This window comes from Ctenocephalides felis, unplaced genomic scaffold, assembly GCF_003426905.1.
Source record: "Ctenocephalides felis isolate EL2017-DRISC unplaced genomic scaffold, ASM342690v1 CF-g0.4_SCAFFOLD_03572, whole genome shotgun sequence".
NCBI classification, from domain to species: Eukaryota; Metazoa; Arthropoda; class Insecta; order Siphonaptera; family Pulicidae; genus Ctenocephalides; species Ctenocephalides felis.
In genome coordinates, this window is record NW_020539726.1 from 34,340,259 (window position 1) to 34,356,602 (window position 16,344).

Genomic DNA, 16,344 nt, shown 5'->3' on the forward strand with positions numbered 1-16,344 from the left:
TCACTCTAAATTCTCTGTTAAAATAATTGGTTCGAATTACAGAATATTCTAGCATTCGATACCAATTAAAATCAGTTTTCTTAAAAAATTACTAAAATTTGCTAAAATGTCGGTTTTTGTATAAACCATAATAGGGACTTAAAATTACCTCCGCCTATTTCACATCAACATCAAAATTATTATTACCTGTTATTCATTTTACTATTCAATAATACTTTCCTTTAACTAGAGGCAACTTTTGGAAAAATGGATCCAAGCCCCGAGTCCCGAAAAATCATGAAAGAAAGACTAGACGGTATCGAAGAAACCTGTTCTTCAGACTTGGTAACTACGGTTTCATCCAAAGTCAGCAAACGCGACTGGACGTTCGTTCTAAAAACAAATTCTTTTACGAGCCGTTGCACTTTTGCCAAGACGCCCACCGAAACCATTTTACGCTAAAACAGTATTCCCGGGGGAACCAAAACCTAACAAAAAAGGCCAACATGGTTCATAAGAGTCGAAGCCACTTTAACATCTGACCAGGAATGGTGTGTTACAATTTAGATTCGAAGTATATGATCCTGTAACGGATCCAATCGCCTACTTTGGAGCATAGGGTTAAGTCGTGTTTTCTACAGACATTTATGGTACTTTTAGGCAAAGTGTTGTGTTCCGATTTCGGCACTGAACCGGTTTTGGTGAAGCATTTGTGCGTGGATGTAGTCCGGTAACAGATGCTGATAAAATTAAGGAGAGATTAAAAAAGAGATTATTTTATCCACGGAGGCCGCGTGGGGATTCCGAAAACGCTGAAATCGTCCCTTTACATCAACTTTAATACCTATAGTTATTCTATTGATAACGAGCGCGATCGCGATTTATTTAACACATATCCTGTCCAAGACATCAATACGTTTATTTACTAACCCATGCACGGTATGGAGAAACGTTTGACTAGAAATAATTATAGATCTCGTATGCATGAATTGTTGTATGTGTTGAAGAAATGGTAGTATGAAACAAGTTGCTAGGTATAATTTGACCACAAAACTTAGGATCACGTCTAGTTATTTGTTGGCGCCAAGTGGAATGGCTACAAGTACTGCCAAATATTCGGTGAGCGGTGAATTGTTTGCGCTGATGACTTTGGGTAAAGATGTTTCGGAGGATACATCAGCCGGTAGGCTGATTTTGAACAATTGCACGTCGGTGTTTTTGACGTCGGAGCAATCCAAGACCCAATTAGATTCTAATGGTAAACGCAAAGTTTATGAGGCTTTGATTGAAGACAAGGGCAAAACATGGTTTATATGAGATTATCAGCAACTACTGTACAAGAACTAAATATCAAAGCTGATACAGACTTTATTGCTGAAGTGCAGTTCCAACTAAACCGCTTGACATATTGTGAATGGCACTACGCCATAGACAAAATCGCTGACTTTCGCGTATTTTCCCTGACACGTACTTAGAACCAACATACCCTGGACACCACAACGCCAATGGTCAGAATCTTTTGGACCCTAAATTAAACCTAAAACAAAAGAAGCTGTAGTTGCCATCACTACACCCATGCATATCAACTACCTACCACCGATTCTAATCATCGGACCTTTCGGTACTGGTAAAACCTACACTTTGGCCCAAGCGATAAACAACTACTACTACAATCCGATACCGATTTTAATTTGTACACATTCGAACTCAGCTGCTGATTTGTACATCAAAGACTATCTTCATCCATGGGTGGAAAGTGGTATGGAAGAAGCCAGGCCTTTACGTATTTATTATCACAAGAGATGGGTGGCGACAGCTAATCAGATTGTACAAAAGGTGAATTTGAACTATATCAAGTATCGTGTTTTATGTACGTGTTTGTAAAAGTTTTTTTGTTGTTTTTGCAGTATTGTTTGATAGAAACTAATGGCAATGTGAGGAATTTCCAAAAACCTACTTTGCAAGATGTGATGAAGCATAGGATTATTGTGGTGACGTTGTCGATATCGATGGAGCTGGCTAATCTTGGATTGCCTAAAGGTAGTTTTTTAATATTTATAATTATTGTTTAGTTTTTGTTAATACACTTTCTTTGAGAAGAAGTTTGTTGTGGCGTAAATCCGATTTGGTGGTAATTTTAAATTTTGTAGATGTTTCAAGTTTGTCACCAAAATTTTACTTGTCATTGATGTTTTCTTTAAAACGTTAACTTTATTAACATATCAAGTTTATATTTCGATTTTCGTTCTGATAAATATCGTAATATTTAATATTTGCGAACTTAAGTATGATTCAAGATGTTTCAGCTCTTTTTTAATATTCTTTTTTAAATGTTTTACATGTTACAGTTACATTATGTTAGATTTTATTACAGTTAGATTTACCATTTTCAGCCAACTTACAATATTTTCATACGATTTGCAACGTTTTCAGACAATTTAGAACATTTTCAAATAATTTGAAACATTTAGGACAATTTGCTGAATTCTCGTACGATTTGCATAAATTTCAGACGATTTGCAACGTTTTCAGATGATTTGCCACATTTGTAGACGACTTGCAAAATTTTGGACGATATACGACATTTTTGGACGATTTGCAACATTTTCAGACAACCTGCATCAATTTCAGACGATTTGATACGTTATTGGACGATTTGCGACATTTTCAGAAGATTTGCAAAATTTTCCGACGATTTCCAACATTTTCAGTAGGTTTACAACGTTTTTTGACAATTTTCAACATTTTTGGACGATTGCAAAATTTTCAGACGATTTGGCAACATTTTAAGACATTTTGCTGCATTTTCAGACGTTTTGCAACATTTTGAAATAATTTGCAAATTTTTCAGACGATTTGCAACATTTTAAGACATTTTGCTGCATTTTCAGACGATTTGCAACATTTTAAGACATTTTGCTGCATTTTCAGACGATTTGCAACATTTTAAGACAACTTGCAAAATTTTCCGACGATTTGCAACATTTTCAGAAGGTTTGCAACATTTTAAGATAATTTGCTGCATTTTCACACGATTTGCATCAATTTCAGACGATTTGTAACATTTTTGGCCGATTTTTCAACATTTTTGTTAAATTTCAGTATTTTTTCAACGATTTGCGTCATTTGTCGACGATTTTTGGTCGATATTCAACATTTTTGGTTAAATTGAAACATTTTTCGACGATTTCAGACGATTTGCAACATTCTCATTTATCAAGAACATTTTCTGAATATTTAGAATATTCTTTAGAATATTTTCAGTATATCTAGAACATTTTGAGAGTGTCTAGAACATTTTAAATTTATCTGAAGCATTTTTAGAGTATCTAAAACATTCTGGGACTGTCTAAAACTTTTTTAGGCTATCAGGGATATATTCAGGCCAAAATTAAGTTGTATATATTTTAGATTCACAAAATTTCTAGATCGTCAAGATTTTTTTCAGACCATCAAGAACATTTTTAGATCATCCAAACGTTTTAGGACTATCCAAAACATTTTTAGACTATCTAGAACGCTTATTGTCAGAGTCATTTTGAGACTATCCAGAACCTATTTAGAACATTTTTAAACTATCTAGAAAATTTTAGACTATCCAAAATGTTTTCTGACAATCAAGAACGTGTTCAGACTATCCAGAACATTTTCAGACAATTTATAACATTTACAAAGTATCGAGAACATTTTTAGGCTATCTAGAACATTTTTAGGCTATCTAGAACATTTTTAGGCTATCTAGAACATTTTGAGACTATCTAGAATGTTTTCAAGCTATCTAGAACATTTTTAGGCTATCTAGAACATTTTGAGACTATCTAGAGCATTTTTAGGCTATCTAGAACATTTTGAGACTATCTAGAATGTTTTCAAGATACCTAGAACATTTTTAGGCTATCTAGAACATTTTGAGACTATCCACAAATATTTTCAGACTATCCAGAAATATTTTGAGACTATCAAGAACATTTTCAGACTATCTAGAACATTTTCAGATTCTCTAGAACATTTTTATACTCTCTAAAACATTTTTAGATTATCCAGAACATTTCTAGATTATTTACAACATTTTCAGAGTATCTAGAATATATTCAGACTATTTAGAACATTTTCAGACTATCCAGAACTTTTTCAGACTGTCCAGAACTTTTTCAGACTATCCATTTACGGACCATTTACGACATTTTCAGAATAGCTATAACATTTCCAGACTATCTAATAAACTAAAATATTTTCTGTTTTTCTAGAACATGTTCAGTATCTCTAGAACATATTTAAACTATGTAGAATATTAGTATTTCCAGAATTTTCAGACAATCTGAAATATTTTTAAATATTCAGAACATTTTCAGGCTACTCATAGATCTACTAGATTATTATAGCATTCCAAACTATCTAGAATATTTTCAGACCCTCTTACATTTTTTTCGTCTAGACTATTTTTAGACTACCCAGTACACCTTTAGACTATCTAGAACATTTTGAGATTATTTAAACATTTTCAGAATATGTATAACATTTTTAGGATATTAGGAGCAAATCTTTTAAACATTTTTAAACTATCTTGAACTTATTCAGACTAGAATATTATCAGACTCTCCAGAATAATATCAGACTATTTAGAACATATTTCGACCATCTAGAACATTTTGGAACTATCCTGAACATCTTCAGTAGCCTAGAACTTTTTTAGAATATCTCAAATTTTATTAGAATATACATTTTAAGACTATCGACAAACAATTAAACCATTTAAACATTTCAAAATATCTAGAACATTTTTAGTTTATTTTGAACATTTTCAGACTATCCAGAACATTTTACGACTACGTAGAACATTTTCAGACTATGTAGGATGTTTCAGGAAATTTCTCATTTGGCCACTTTCCTCCTACATTGTTCAACACAACTAATGAGATATACAATAATACTTATTTTATCTTCTTACTTCATATTATCCATTAGAACCAAAACATTACTAACCATGTGATAATTCATCAATTTGCATATTCGTATCAATTATCAATTTCTATATTTTTCTACCAGGATACTTCACCCACATACTCCTGGACGAAGCTGCACAAGCCATGGAATGCGAAGCAATAATGCCCCTCGCCCTGGCCGGTGACCAAACAAGAATCGTCCTAGCCGGAGACCACATGCAGTTAAGTCCCGAACTGTTCTCAGCATTCGCTAAAGAACGAAACTTACATGTATCATTACTAGAACGTTTGTACGATCATTACCCGGGAACATTTCCCTGCAAAATTTTACTGTGCGAAAATTACAGAGCACACGAAGCCATAATTCACTTTACTTCTGAGCTATTTTATGATCAAAAATTGATATCCAGTGGTAAACAGCCGCGACATGATAAATTTTACCCCTTGACGTTTTTTACAACTAGAGGCGAGGATGTTCAAGATACGAATTCAACGGCTTTTTATAACAATTCTGAGGTTTATGAGGTTGTTGAAAGGGTTTCGGAGTTGCGAAAGAAATGGCCTGCGGCGTGGGGTAAATTGGATGAACACAGTATAGGGATTATGACACCGTATGCTGATCAAGTGTTTCGCATAAGGTCTGAGTTAAGGAAGAGGCGTATGGGTGGTATTTCGGTTGAACGGGTTTTGAACGTCCAGGGCAAACAGTTTAGAGCAATATTTTTATCAACAGTAAGGACTAGACGTACTTGTGCAGGTACCAAACCTGATGAACTAGACTACGGGTTTCTTTCAAACTCAAAATTATTAAACACAGCTATTACGCGTGCACAAAGTCTGGTTGCTGTTGTTGGTGATCCAGTAGCCTTATGTTCTATTGGTAGGTGCCGGAAGGTTTGGGAGCGTTTTATAGAAATTTGTAACCAAAACAAAAGTTTGTTTGGTATCACTTGGTCACTTCTTAGATCTCAACTGGACGGCGTGGAGTTAAAAAAGACTTATGTGCTGAATCCTTTAGCACCTGAATTTATACCGCGTGCTTTTCAGTCTGAAGCTTACATCAAAAGCCAGCAGAATTCTGTAAGTACTTATAATACTCAAACAAATGTGCCACCTCCTGTCCCGTCCACGCAACCTGTTAGATTTCCTTCGAATACTAATCAAATACCGCCGTTGCACCTGGACCACCACCAGTGTATCAACCGCCGTACTCGGTTTATTATTATCCTAATCAGGCGCCTCCGGCGCAAAATACAAATGTATTCCCGCCACCAATAAGACAACCCGCGGTAAACGCATCGCAACCTCCAAACAACGTGCAACCTTCATGGAACAACGCGTTTTCAATGCTTTCACCAAAAAGCAAAGTCAACCAGCAGGATATTCCTATAAGAATGCCTCCGGTTTTACCGACTATGAGAAGCCCAAATAATATATCAATGCCTACGTTGCAACATATGACGAAACAGCAACATGGTTTGTACAATATGGCGCAAAGGAACACTCCGAGTCCACCACATTTTGTCACTGATAATTATGATAATTTGGCAAGGGTGAACCAGATGTACAACCACATATAAACCAACAAATACCTCATCCTGTGATGCCGACACCTACACACAACAAAGTTCAGCCGGAAAAGGAGCATATACAGTTTTTGCAAAACGTGCACTTTCCTGAACGACCACCAGTTGTGCAGGAGACCATCAGGACACCAGAATGGACTTTGTTGCCGCCGAATATCACATTTCATGATATGGCTTTGGAACCGAAGGCTAGGCAATTGGAGTGGTATCGACACTTGTTAGACACACAAGGTATGGAACCTGCTACTAAGTTCTCTGAAATTTTACAACATGTTATAAACATGAACAAGCATCAACCTGCAGCACAGGATTTATATTTACCGAATAATGAAATATCGCGTTTCGATGATATTTTAAACGACAAACCTAATTTTGCGCAGAATTTGTACCACAATATGCCTAATGGACACGGGTCTGCTGGATTGAACATGCAGCCTGATCGAAACTGGATGGAAACAAAAGTGATATGAATTATATAAACAAACCAGTGATTTTGCGGGATGTTGAGAACTCTATGATTTTTGCAACAGCAACAGTCGTTGCGGGAGGAAAGACTGTTGCAGCAGCAACTTAACGCTCATCGGACATTCATCCCGGATACTACAGATGTACCTTGGAAGTTCCATGATGCCACATCGCATTCTGTACCTTTGTACCGAAGACAAGCTGGACAAGTTGGAGGTCAACATAATCAGCTACAAGACATGTACGGCGGTGAGCAACATAATCTCTTAGACGACAAAGTAGGATTGAACACAAACTCCTTTAATTTTGGACACAACAACCAACCGGACAATGTGCATCTTCTAAACATGCATCGGCAACACGTATTAAGCAATTTAACACCACAACAAGTAAGTCAATTACAACAGGAACGTTTACAACAGCAAATCAACGCAGATTTTGCACAATCTCTAAACTTAGGTGGAAGGAAACAAGAGAGCGTGAGGAAATGATCACCAGACAACATGCCCAAAATTCAGCAACCTATGCCAGTGTTTTGCGTAATCCTGTAAAACCTATAGAAGAACCAGAACGTAATGGTGACCCTTTTGCAGTTCTGCGAGATTTGGGACATAAAAACAACCAGCACAACTCTTCCGGCTGTACCATTATTTCCAATAATGTCCACGGGAATCTCTCGATGTCGTAATTTTAACTATAAACATGTACCATGATAAACGTGACCCAATTGTGACACATGGTGGAAAAAATCGACAAAGTTTGTCTGCATAAAAAACGTAAAAAAATATATCCCAATTGTAACAGGTCGTTTAAACGATCAAAAAAAATCTGCGGGCAAACGTTGTTACCAAAAAAAAACAATTAAAAAAATTTGAAAAATAAAATATGAATTGATCATGCAATTTATTTGCATTTTATTCTTAATTTAATTAATTGTTCATTTACCATACTTTGACTTTAGTGTAGTGTACATTGAAAACTTCTGAAATTTTTTTGATATGATATGATATGAAGTCATTTATTTATTATTTTTTTCTTTATCGTTTATTAATCAGTATATAAACTGTATATTGCATATAATTATAAAAATGCATTCAATGTTTTGTTTTGAAATTTTGAATGGTTTTGAATAATTAATGCATTTTGAACAGTGTGTGATAATAGCCTGTGGTGTTACAAAAATAATACAGTATGAATTTTCAAATGCAAGGAATTATATTTTATTCTTATTTATATATTTATATATATATATATATATATATATATATACAGATTTGCAGCCCAATCGTCGAATTAAAAAAAAAAAATAACAAAATTATTTATCCCATTAAACGTTTCGAAACTTGATGTGTGTCATCATTCAGTAATCAAACCAGGAAAAACAACAGAAAAAATTAATTGTGATATAAAATTGATTGAACACTAAATTTGTGTAAAATAATAATATACATTATGTTAATAAACGAGAAATTGAAGGAGCACATATCGCCCTCCTATATTTTATGTTATTAATAGCGGTGCATTATGGACACTGATCAATTTTACATCATAATTAATTTTTCTGTCGTTTTTCCTGGTTTGATTACTGAATGATGACACACATCAAGTGTCGAAACGTTTAATGGAATAACTAATTTGTTATTTAAATATTTTTTAATTCGACGTTAGGCTGCAAAAATATTACAAATATGTATCAACGTCGACAAAACATATATATATATATATATATATATATTATATATATATATATATGTGTGTTTTGTCGACGTTGATATATATATATATATATATATATACATATACATAGCGTCCTTTAAAAAAAAATTATTCAAAGTTTTGGGTATCCAGGTCTTTAAAAAACTATTGACGACAAATTTAAAAAAATACTTTAATATACTTATAAAATTGAATTTTTACGTCATTGACACTTAGCAAAAAATGTTTGAAAATATTAAGAAAATAAGTTTACAATTGATAAACATACATATCATCACAAATAAAAATTTTCTTTACGTTTTTTCTTGATATTTTACATTTTTGGTAAATTTTGATATGTGAAGTGACATTAATATGAAATGTTGATTCTTTCAATGTTATAATAATTAAATAAGGAATAAGATATTTGGAAATAAATTTATTAATGTACTAATTTAACTTTAACTTTAGATTCATAATGAAAATTTTAACAAATGTTTCGTTTTGATGATATATAAACTTATTTTCAAATATAATTTTTGATGCATTTTGACAAGAGTCAATGACGTGAAAGTGAATGATTGATTTTTATAATAATTAAATAAGTGTTTTAATAATGTATAATTTTTTTTAATTTGTTATCAATAGTTTTTGGGAAATTGTGTGGAGTTTCATATAACGCTGAATATTTTTTTTTTTTAGAATTAAATATTTGGTGTTGATATAATATATTTCAGTTTAAAAGTTGGGCGTTACATCAATAAAAGTAGTATGAGAGTTTTTATAAATTTATGTATTTAAAATCCATATGTTTCGGCCAGCATCTTAGCCTTTTTCAGTGGCATCTGTAAAAATTAGAACTATATAAATAATGTGTAAGAAATTTCATAGAAAAACAATAATAATAATAATAAAAACATTTACAATTTTGTGTCCTAATATAACAGATGAAAACATTATTACTCCATGGTATGAGTATATGTGCACAGTACTGTAATAAAAACATATTATTTATTTAGTTCTAATTTTTATATTTATATTGATTGCCACTGAATGAAGGCTAAGATGCTAGCCGAAACGTACGGATTTTAAATAAATTTCTAAAAACTCTCTTGCTATTTTTATTGATGTAACGCACAACTTTAAACTCATATATATAATATATATATATAATATAAATTAATATATATATATATATATATATATATATATATGGTGTAAGGTTTCGAACAAAAAATCCAATTGCAAAAAAAATCCCGAAAAAGTTTTTTTCAAAGAGATTTTATTTATATTTGACGTTTCGGAAGTAAATTCGTTCCATCTTCAAGACATCTGTCAAGAAACATTATTTTGATAAGATTTAAATAAACAATATATTCAGAAAAGTAGAAAATGGTGGATTTTTTATATAAAATGAATAAATTGTGGAAGAAATAACACTTCAGAAGAATTCTTCCACAATTTTATTCATTTTCATAGAAAAAATCCTACATTTTCCACTTTTTTAATTCCCTTTTTTAAAAAAAAATCTATAAATCGATTCATTATTTTTGTATTTTTTATTAAATTTAATATAATTTCTTCTCTCCTAATTTTATTACAAATCCTTTTAAAAAAAAATCTAGCTTGCACTTGAATATTTCTTTATATTATAATACATTCATTTATTATAATTTTTTATTCTTATTATACGTTTCTCTTTCATAATTTTGTTAATTTCATTAAAAATCCACTAATTTTAATTTTTTTTCAAGTATATTGTTTTTGGTTTGTTTATGTCTAAATCAAATCAATCTAATCATGTTTCTTGACAAATGTCCTGAAGATGGAACGAACTTAGCTCCGAAACGTCGATAAAAAATAAAAATCTCTTTAAAAAAACATTTTGATTTTTATTACAATCGCATTCTTTTTTCGAAGCTCTACATACAATTTACAAATCTAAGACTCAATTATCTATATACATATATTAGGGTAGTCCTTAATATGGACAATTTCGAATTTCTTTGCTCCCAAGGGCTCAAACGCTTGCGAAATTAATAAAAAAAATCCTCTAAAAGTTTTAGCTCATAATATTAACATCTAGATAGTCCGCAATGTAATTAAAAGTTTCGTATATTTATTATCAACATATGTCATTAAGTAAATTCTTGCACCATCTGTGGTAGCAGACTTGTAATTTTGATGGCAATTTATTACTGATAATTTTAGTGTCTACATCACCAATTAAATAAATATTTAATGCAAAAGTTAAACAGTCTACATGGATTAATTAGAGGTTAAGTGATTTATAAATATTTTTTAACAAATGCTATCACAGATGGCGCAAGAATTTACTTAATGACATATGTTAATAATAAATTTACGAAACTTTTAATTGATTCGCGGACTATCTAAATGTTAATATTAAGAGCTAAAACTTTGAGAGAATTTTTTATTATTAATTTGGAAGCATTTGAGATCTTGGGAGCAAAGAAATTCGAAAATGTCCATATTAAGGACCACCCTAATATATATTATAAACATCACATATATTTACTCGATTACATCATATTTTCAGCATTTCAATTGTAAATATGATCATACTTAACAATTTTATATATATATATATATATATATATATATATATATATATATATATATATATCAATTACAATTGCATTTGAATTTTCTAATAATGAGAAAATCAGGATCTGTATTTACACTGTAAATATGTACGTTTTATTATTTTTGAAAAAAAAATTAAGATTAATTTTAAGTTAATAATTTTTATTTTATACATATTAAAATTTGGTATGAGTATAATAGTAAATATATATATAAATATAATTTTGTCACCTGTGGTTGTCATCGAATGAAATTTGTATATTATGAAAAAAAAACGATTTTTTTAAATGATAATTCTTTATTGATGAAAGTATTGTTAAAATAACTTAACTTACTAGACAAATAAAAATCTATAAAAATATAATAAACTTATTTCATTAATAATATAATAGATATATTTTAATATTCGAGATGGAAAGGAATGAGTAGAAATCTTATTCACTAGTATTTAATAATATCAAAAGGTAATATATATATATATATATATATATATATATATATATATATATATATACTAGCTGACCTGGCAAACGTTGTTGTGCCATAAAAAATATTTCTATTACAAAATGTTTAGTACAAAAATAACTAACTGATTGCAAATATGGTGCACAAGTAAAAGGAGCATCTAACAAAAAATATATGAATAGTTTACCCACTGCAAAGCATGCCACATATAAATGCCCCTTAATAGTCTTTGCAAGTGACTAAAACAAGGGTTGGACTAGACGACCCTTGATAAAAAAAAAATACATTTTCGAAGTAAGAGTTGTAATTTTCAATTTCAAATTATAAAAAATTAAAGTAAGGAAAATTGGTTCCAAAATTTAAAAAAAGTTAGAGATGGACAACCCTTGATAAAAATAGTACAAGTTCCATATATTTTTCAATTTGGAATCATAGAAAATTAAAGCAAAGTAAATTATTGGTCCCAAAATTAGAAAAAAAGTTAGGAGTGGACAACCCTTGATAAAAATAAATAGATTTTCGAACTAAAAAGAGTTCCATGTATTTTTCAATTTCGAGTTATAGAAAATTAAAGTAAAAAGAAAATTGATCCCAAAATTAAAAAAAATGTATTAGGGGTGGACGACTCTTGATATAAAAAATAGAATTTCGAAGGAAAAATAGTTCTTTTAAAAAAAGTATATTAGGGGTAGACAACCCTTGATAAAAATAAATAGAATTTCGAAGTAAAAAGAGTTCCATGTATTTTTCAATTTCGAATCATAGAAAATTAAAGTAAAGAAAATTAGTTCAAAAATAAAAAAAAATATTAGGGTGGACGACCCTTGATAAAAAAAATAGATTGTAAAATAAAGAGAGTTGCATGTATTTTTCAATTTGGTATCATAGAAAATTAAAGTATAGAAAATTGGTCCCAGAATTAAAAAAAAAAAATAGGGGTGGACGACCCTTTATCTAAAAAACTATAGTAATGTAAAGTAAAGAGGGTTGTATGTCTATTTCAATTTGGAATTATAGAAAATTAAAGTAAAGTAAATTGATCCTAAAAATGACACTTGATAAACTTTTTTTCTTTAATTTTGCATCAATTTCACAATAAATTACAAAATATCACATGGGGGAGGGAGGGTTATTGTAAGATATCACTTTAATCACATATCATTTTAAAAAAAATCCAAATATTAGAAAAAAATCAAACATTTTACAATTTTTTTTTCGTAACTAAAAATACACGGAATGTTTGGTGAGGGAAAGGGAGGCTCCAAAAATCTTTAAACAATCGATCATGTGATTAATTGCTCCTCATAAACAACTATTGCCTGGCCAGCTAGTATATATATATATATATATATATATATATATATATATATATATATATAATTTGTCTTATTACGTAATTTCTTTCAAACTTTTATGAACTTATAAAAATTTGGTTTCATGTCAACTTTAAATAATATTAATTTTAAATTAAATTTTCAGTTAAATAGTTAACTTATATATATATATATATATATATATATATATATATCATATCTTATTATATTTACATTCCTAATTAAATTATATCATATAATCTTTAAAAATGTGGCAAACATACTTTTCCGGCAAACAATTCAGATATCACAGTAATCCAGAGAGCTAAAACAAATAAAATATAACTTATACCGACTTGATGAGAGCTTGGTAATTGATACGGTTGTCCTCCTATTTCATCGACATGGAAACCCATTGGAAATATCACAGCGGCTAGGCAAAATAGAACCACTAAAAAAAAAAAATTAAAAAATATATAAATGCTTTGGTAATTGCAAAATAAAAATGAAAAACAAGCTAGAGAAAAGAAATAGGAGTAAAATAATTAAAATATCCTATAATCAGACTTTATGTAAAAAAAATGTACTGTGTTATAATTTATATGTAGTTTAGATTCTTTAAAGAAGAAAATTAGAAGGATTATTATTTCCTATTATAGGAGAAAATTCATTAATTTAATATCTTATATATAAAAATGGAGCTCTCGATCAAATGATTCGGTAAAACTCGAAAACGGCTAAACCGATTTGGCCAGTCTTAGTCTTGAAAAATTCGTGACAATCCAGAGATCGCGTAGAAACTTTACATTTTTGTAGAAGCGTAATTTGAATAAAACAATGGACGGTGGCTAATACGTCAAATGTCAAACGTTTTTCACAGATGATGTTCAATTATATTTAATAGGTTTTACATAAATATTATTTAATTATGATTAAATTGTAGTAAGTAGTTTTGTTTATAGTTTTATTTATATACAAAATAACGTTAGTAAACGGGCCGCAAGTGTTAGTAAGAACACGAAATATCAACTTTTTTAAAATGTTATTATGAAAATGCACTTTTGAGCATATTTTTCTCAAACACGGTGCTCTGAAAGAGTTCATTTATATAATTATATACACATTGGTATTTATAAAACATTTTCTAGGTTACATTATTTCTTATTTATGTTATTTAAATTCAGAACCTAAATTTGGTATCGATCAAAGTGACATTTTGTCGAATAACATTTTCCCAGTTATAATTTCCCAGAATTTATCGAAAAATAGATAGTACTATATGAAGGTCCAGGGTTAAAAAGGTCCACCACCGATGTGTCAAAACCAGTAAAGTTAAGCATTGTTTAACAACAATATTTGAAAGTAGAGGGAAAAAGATGTTTAACCAGCTATAACCTTGATTCTTATGACTTTGATATTGAGAGATGAATGGTAATCTTTGAAAATCCATAGTAAAGTATTTTCTTCCGGCGGTAGTTTTTTAGCATTAGTTAAAAATGTAATTATTTTGTAAAATACCTTTAAAATTAAAATAAGATTAGACCTATTTGCTACCTGTTACCCCGCCCATAGAGTAAAAAGGTCTAGGTAACAAATTTTTGAAAGACAGCAAAAAGCATTTGTACAATGATGAAGTAGCTGGTAGTTTTAATGAACGTAGTCAGATAATTGTTCGTTTGATATGTGACATTTGTTGTGATAAAATTTGTTTGATTTTCATAATAAAATTTATATTTGCTCAAAGTCAAAGTGAACCTTTATGCCTTGCCCTGCCCTACATATATACTTTTTATTAAATTTACTTTAATTTATGGTATGTTACTTGAAACTTCTAAAAAACCAGGTCAAAGAAGATATATCTAATTCATTTTCTATCTCTCCTCGTAAAAATTTGAAAATTTTGTATTAGCTCAGTAGTATTATTTACAATTATACACAAAATCCAGAATTCAAAAAGAATTTGAAAAACTTGAAACGTAATCAATAAGTCAAAAGACCAAAAAAGACTTGGATTGGATTATATGATACCATGTTTTCTACAGAAAGTGTATAAAACTTCCAGTTTGATTGTATTGACACAATATAGACAAACTAATGGGGTTTATTGTTTTTATAATACCTCATTGTATATAGCATTCAAACAACACTTAATCCTTATACACTTAAAATATTAATATTTTTGATTCTCTAGAAATTGTTTAGAATATACCTTGCTTAGCAAAACAACATTTGTCGGGTCAGCTAGTTAATATAAAACAGTTATCAAGCACTGTTTTATCAAATATATTGCTTTCACAGTATCTCAGATTGCAAAAAAAAATTTGAATCTATTTCTTTTCTCTATCTTTTATATATATAAATAGTTTATTATCATTACTTGCTGTAAATCCAACCCATCGTGCATAAGGAACAACATTCCTATCCCAATGACTGGAAGCCAACAAAATAATCGTGGTCGTTATACAAATACAACCGATAAAGATACAAATAAGTGCCATCAGCCATTCTGGTTGCAAATCGGGAGTATAACATACTTGAGGTCTATTGTACAAGGTCATACAGGTCCACATTAGACCTAATCTTGTATCCCCTGAGGAAAAAAATTAAATTTAACCAAATGTTTATTATTAATGGTATTTGATAATAATTATTACCTCCTACATCTGTAGTTATCCAATCTGGCATTGCTAAACTAACAATTGCAAAGACATCTGCTGCCATGAACAAGGTGCCTGATATCAGTGTTAATTTATCCATTGTGAAAAGTTAAAACAATAATAATAATATTTATACGAATATACACATTTTTGCACTTTAGTTTATTAAAATTAGGTATTTATTTGTACAAATTATTTGTGCAGTTTTTGTTATTGTTGACTGTCAAGGTGGCGAAGCTAATTATGGTAATCACATTTCTTTGTCATACCAACATACGACGCTCAACGAGAATGAACAAAGTGTAACAACATTGAAAGACAAAAAACCTATGTGCGTCAAACAAAACTGTCAAACAAAAAAACAAAACTGTCAAACGTCAAAATAGTACACCCATTGTTATATTGTCTCTCACCTCTCACATTTAGACACCTTTTAGACAGTTAAATAGAAATCCCAATTGTAAGTATATAATTATTTACGAAAGCGGTTCTTTTACATTTACATGGTCATACATTGTCTCTTCACAACCAATATTATTTCAGGGAACCAAACATATAGTTATTCAAACCTAGTACAGTTTTGTTAGAAATTATTAGGAAATTTTTAATTAGGGCTTCGCAGAGTGTCTTAGTA

General features: G+C 30.1%; 2 protein-coding genes and 1 pseudogene across 2 annotated transcripts in view; 2 read left to right on the forward strand and 1 right to left on the reverse strand.

Moving 5' to 3' along the window:
* The window catches only part of LOC113387856, a 122,575-nt gene that overhangs the window by 16,206 nt on the left and 90,025 nt on the right, over nucleotides 1–16,344 (forward strand). The gene's annotated exons all lie outside the window — the stretch shown is intronic.
* Nucleotides 107–7,464, forward strand: LOC113388406 (annotated as a pseudogene).
* On the reverse strand, nucleotides 13,317–15,826 carry LOC113387858 (uncharacterized protein C16orf52 homolog A-like). The gene is made up of 3 exons (XM_026625244.1): nucleotides 15,708–15,826; nucleotides 15,431–15,643; nucleotides 13,317–13,504 (listed from the first exon to the last, which is right to left on the reverse strand). Exons 1-3 carry the CDS (start codon nucleotides 15,808–15,810, stop codon nucleotides 13,317–13,319), a joined length of 504 nt encoding a protein of 167 aa, XP_026481029.1. The 5' UTR covers nucleotides 15,811–15,826.

Coding starts and splice junctions, on each gene's coding strand:
- LOC113387858 (XM_026625244.1), bottom strand. CDS start 15,810: ATGGATAAATTAACACTGATATCAGGCACCTTGTTCATGGCAGCAGAT. Junction 15,644..15,707: donor GATAACTACAGATGTAGGAG/GTAATAATTATT, acceptor TTTTTTCCTCAG/GGGATACAAGATTAGGTCTA. Junction 13,505..15,430: donor ATGGGTTGGATTTACAGCAA/GTAATGATAATA, acceptor TTTTTTTTTTAG/TGGTTCTATTTTGCCTAGCC.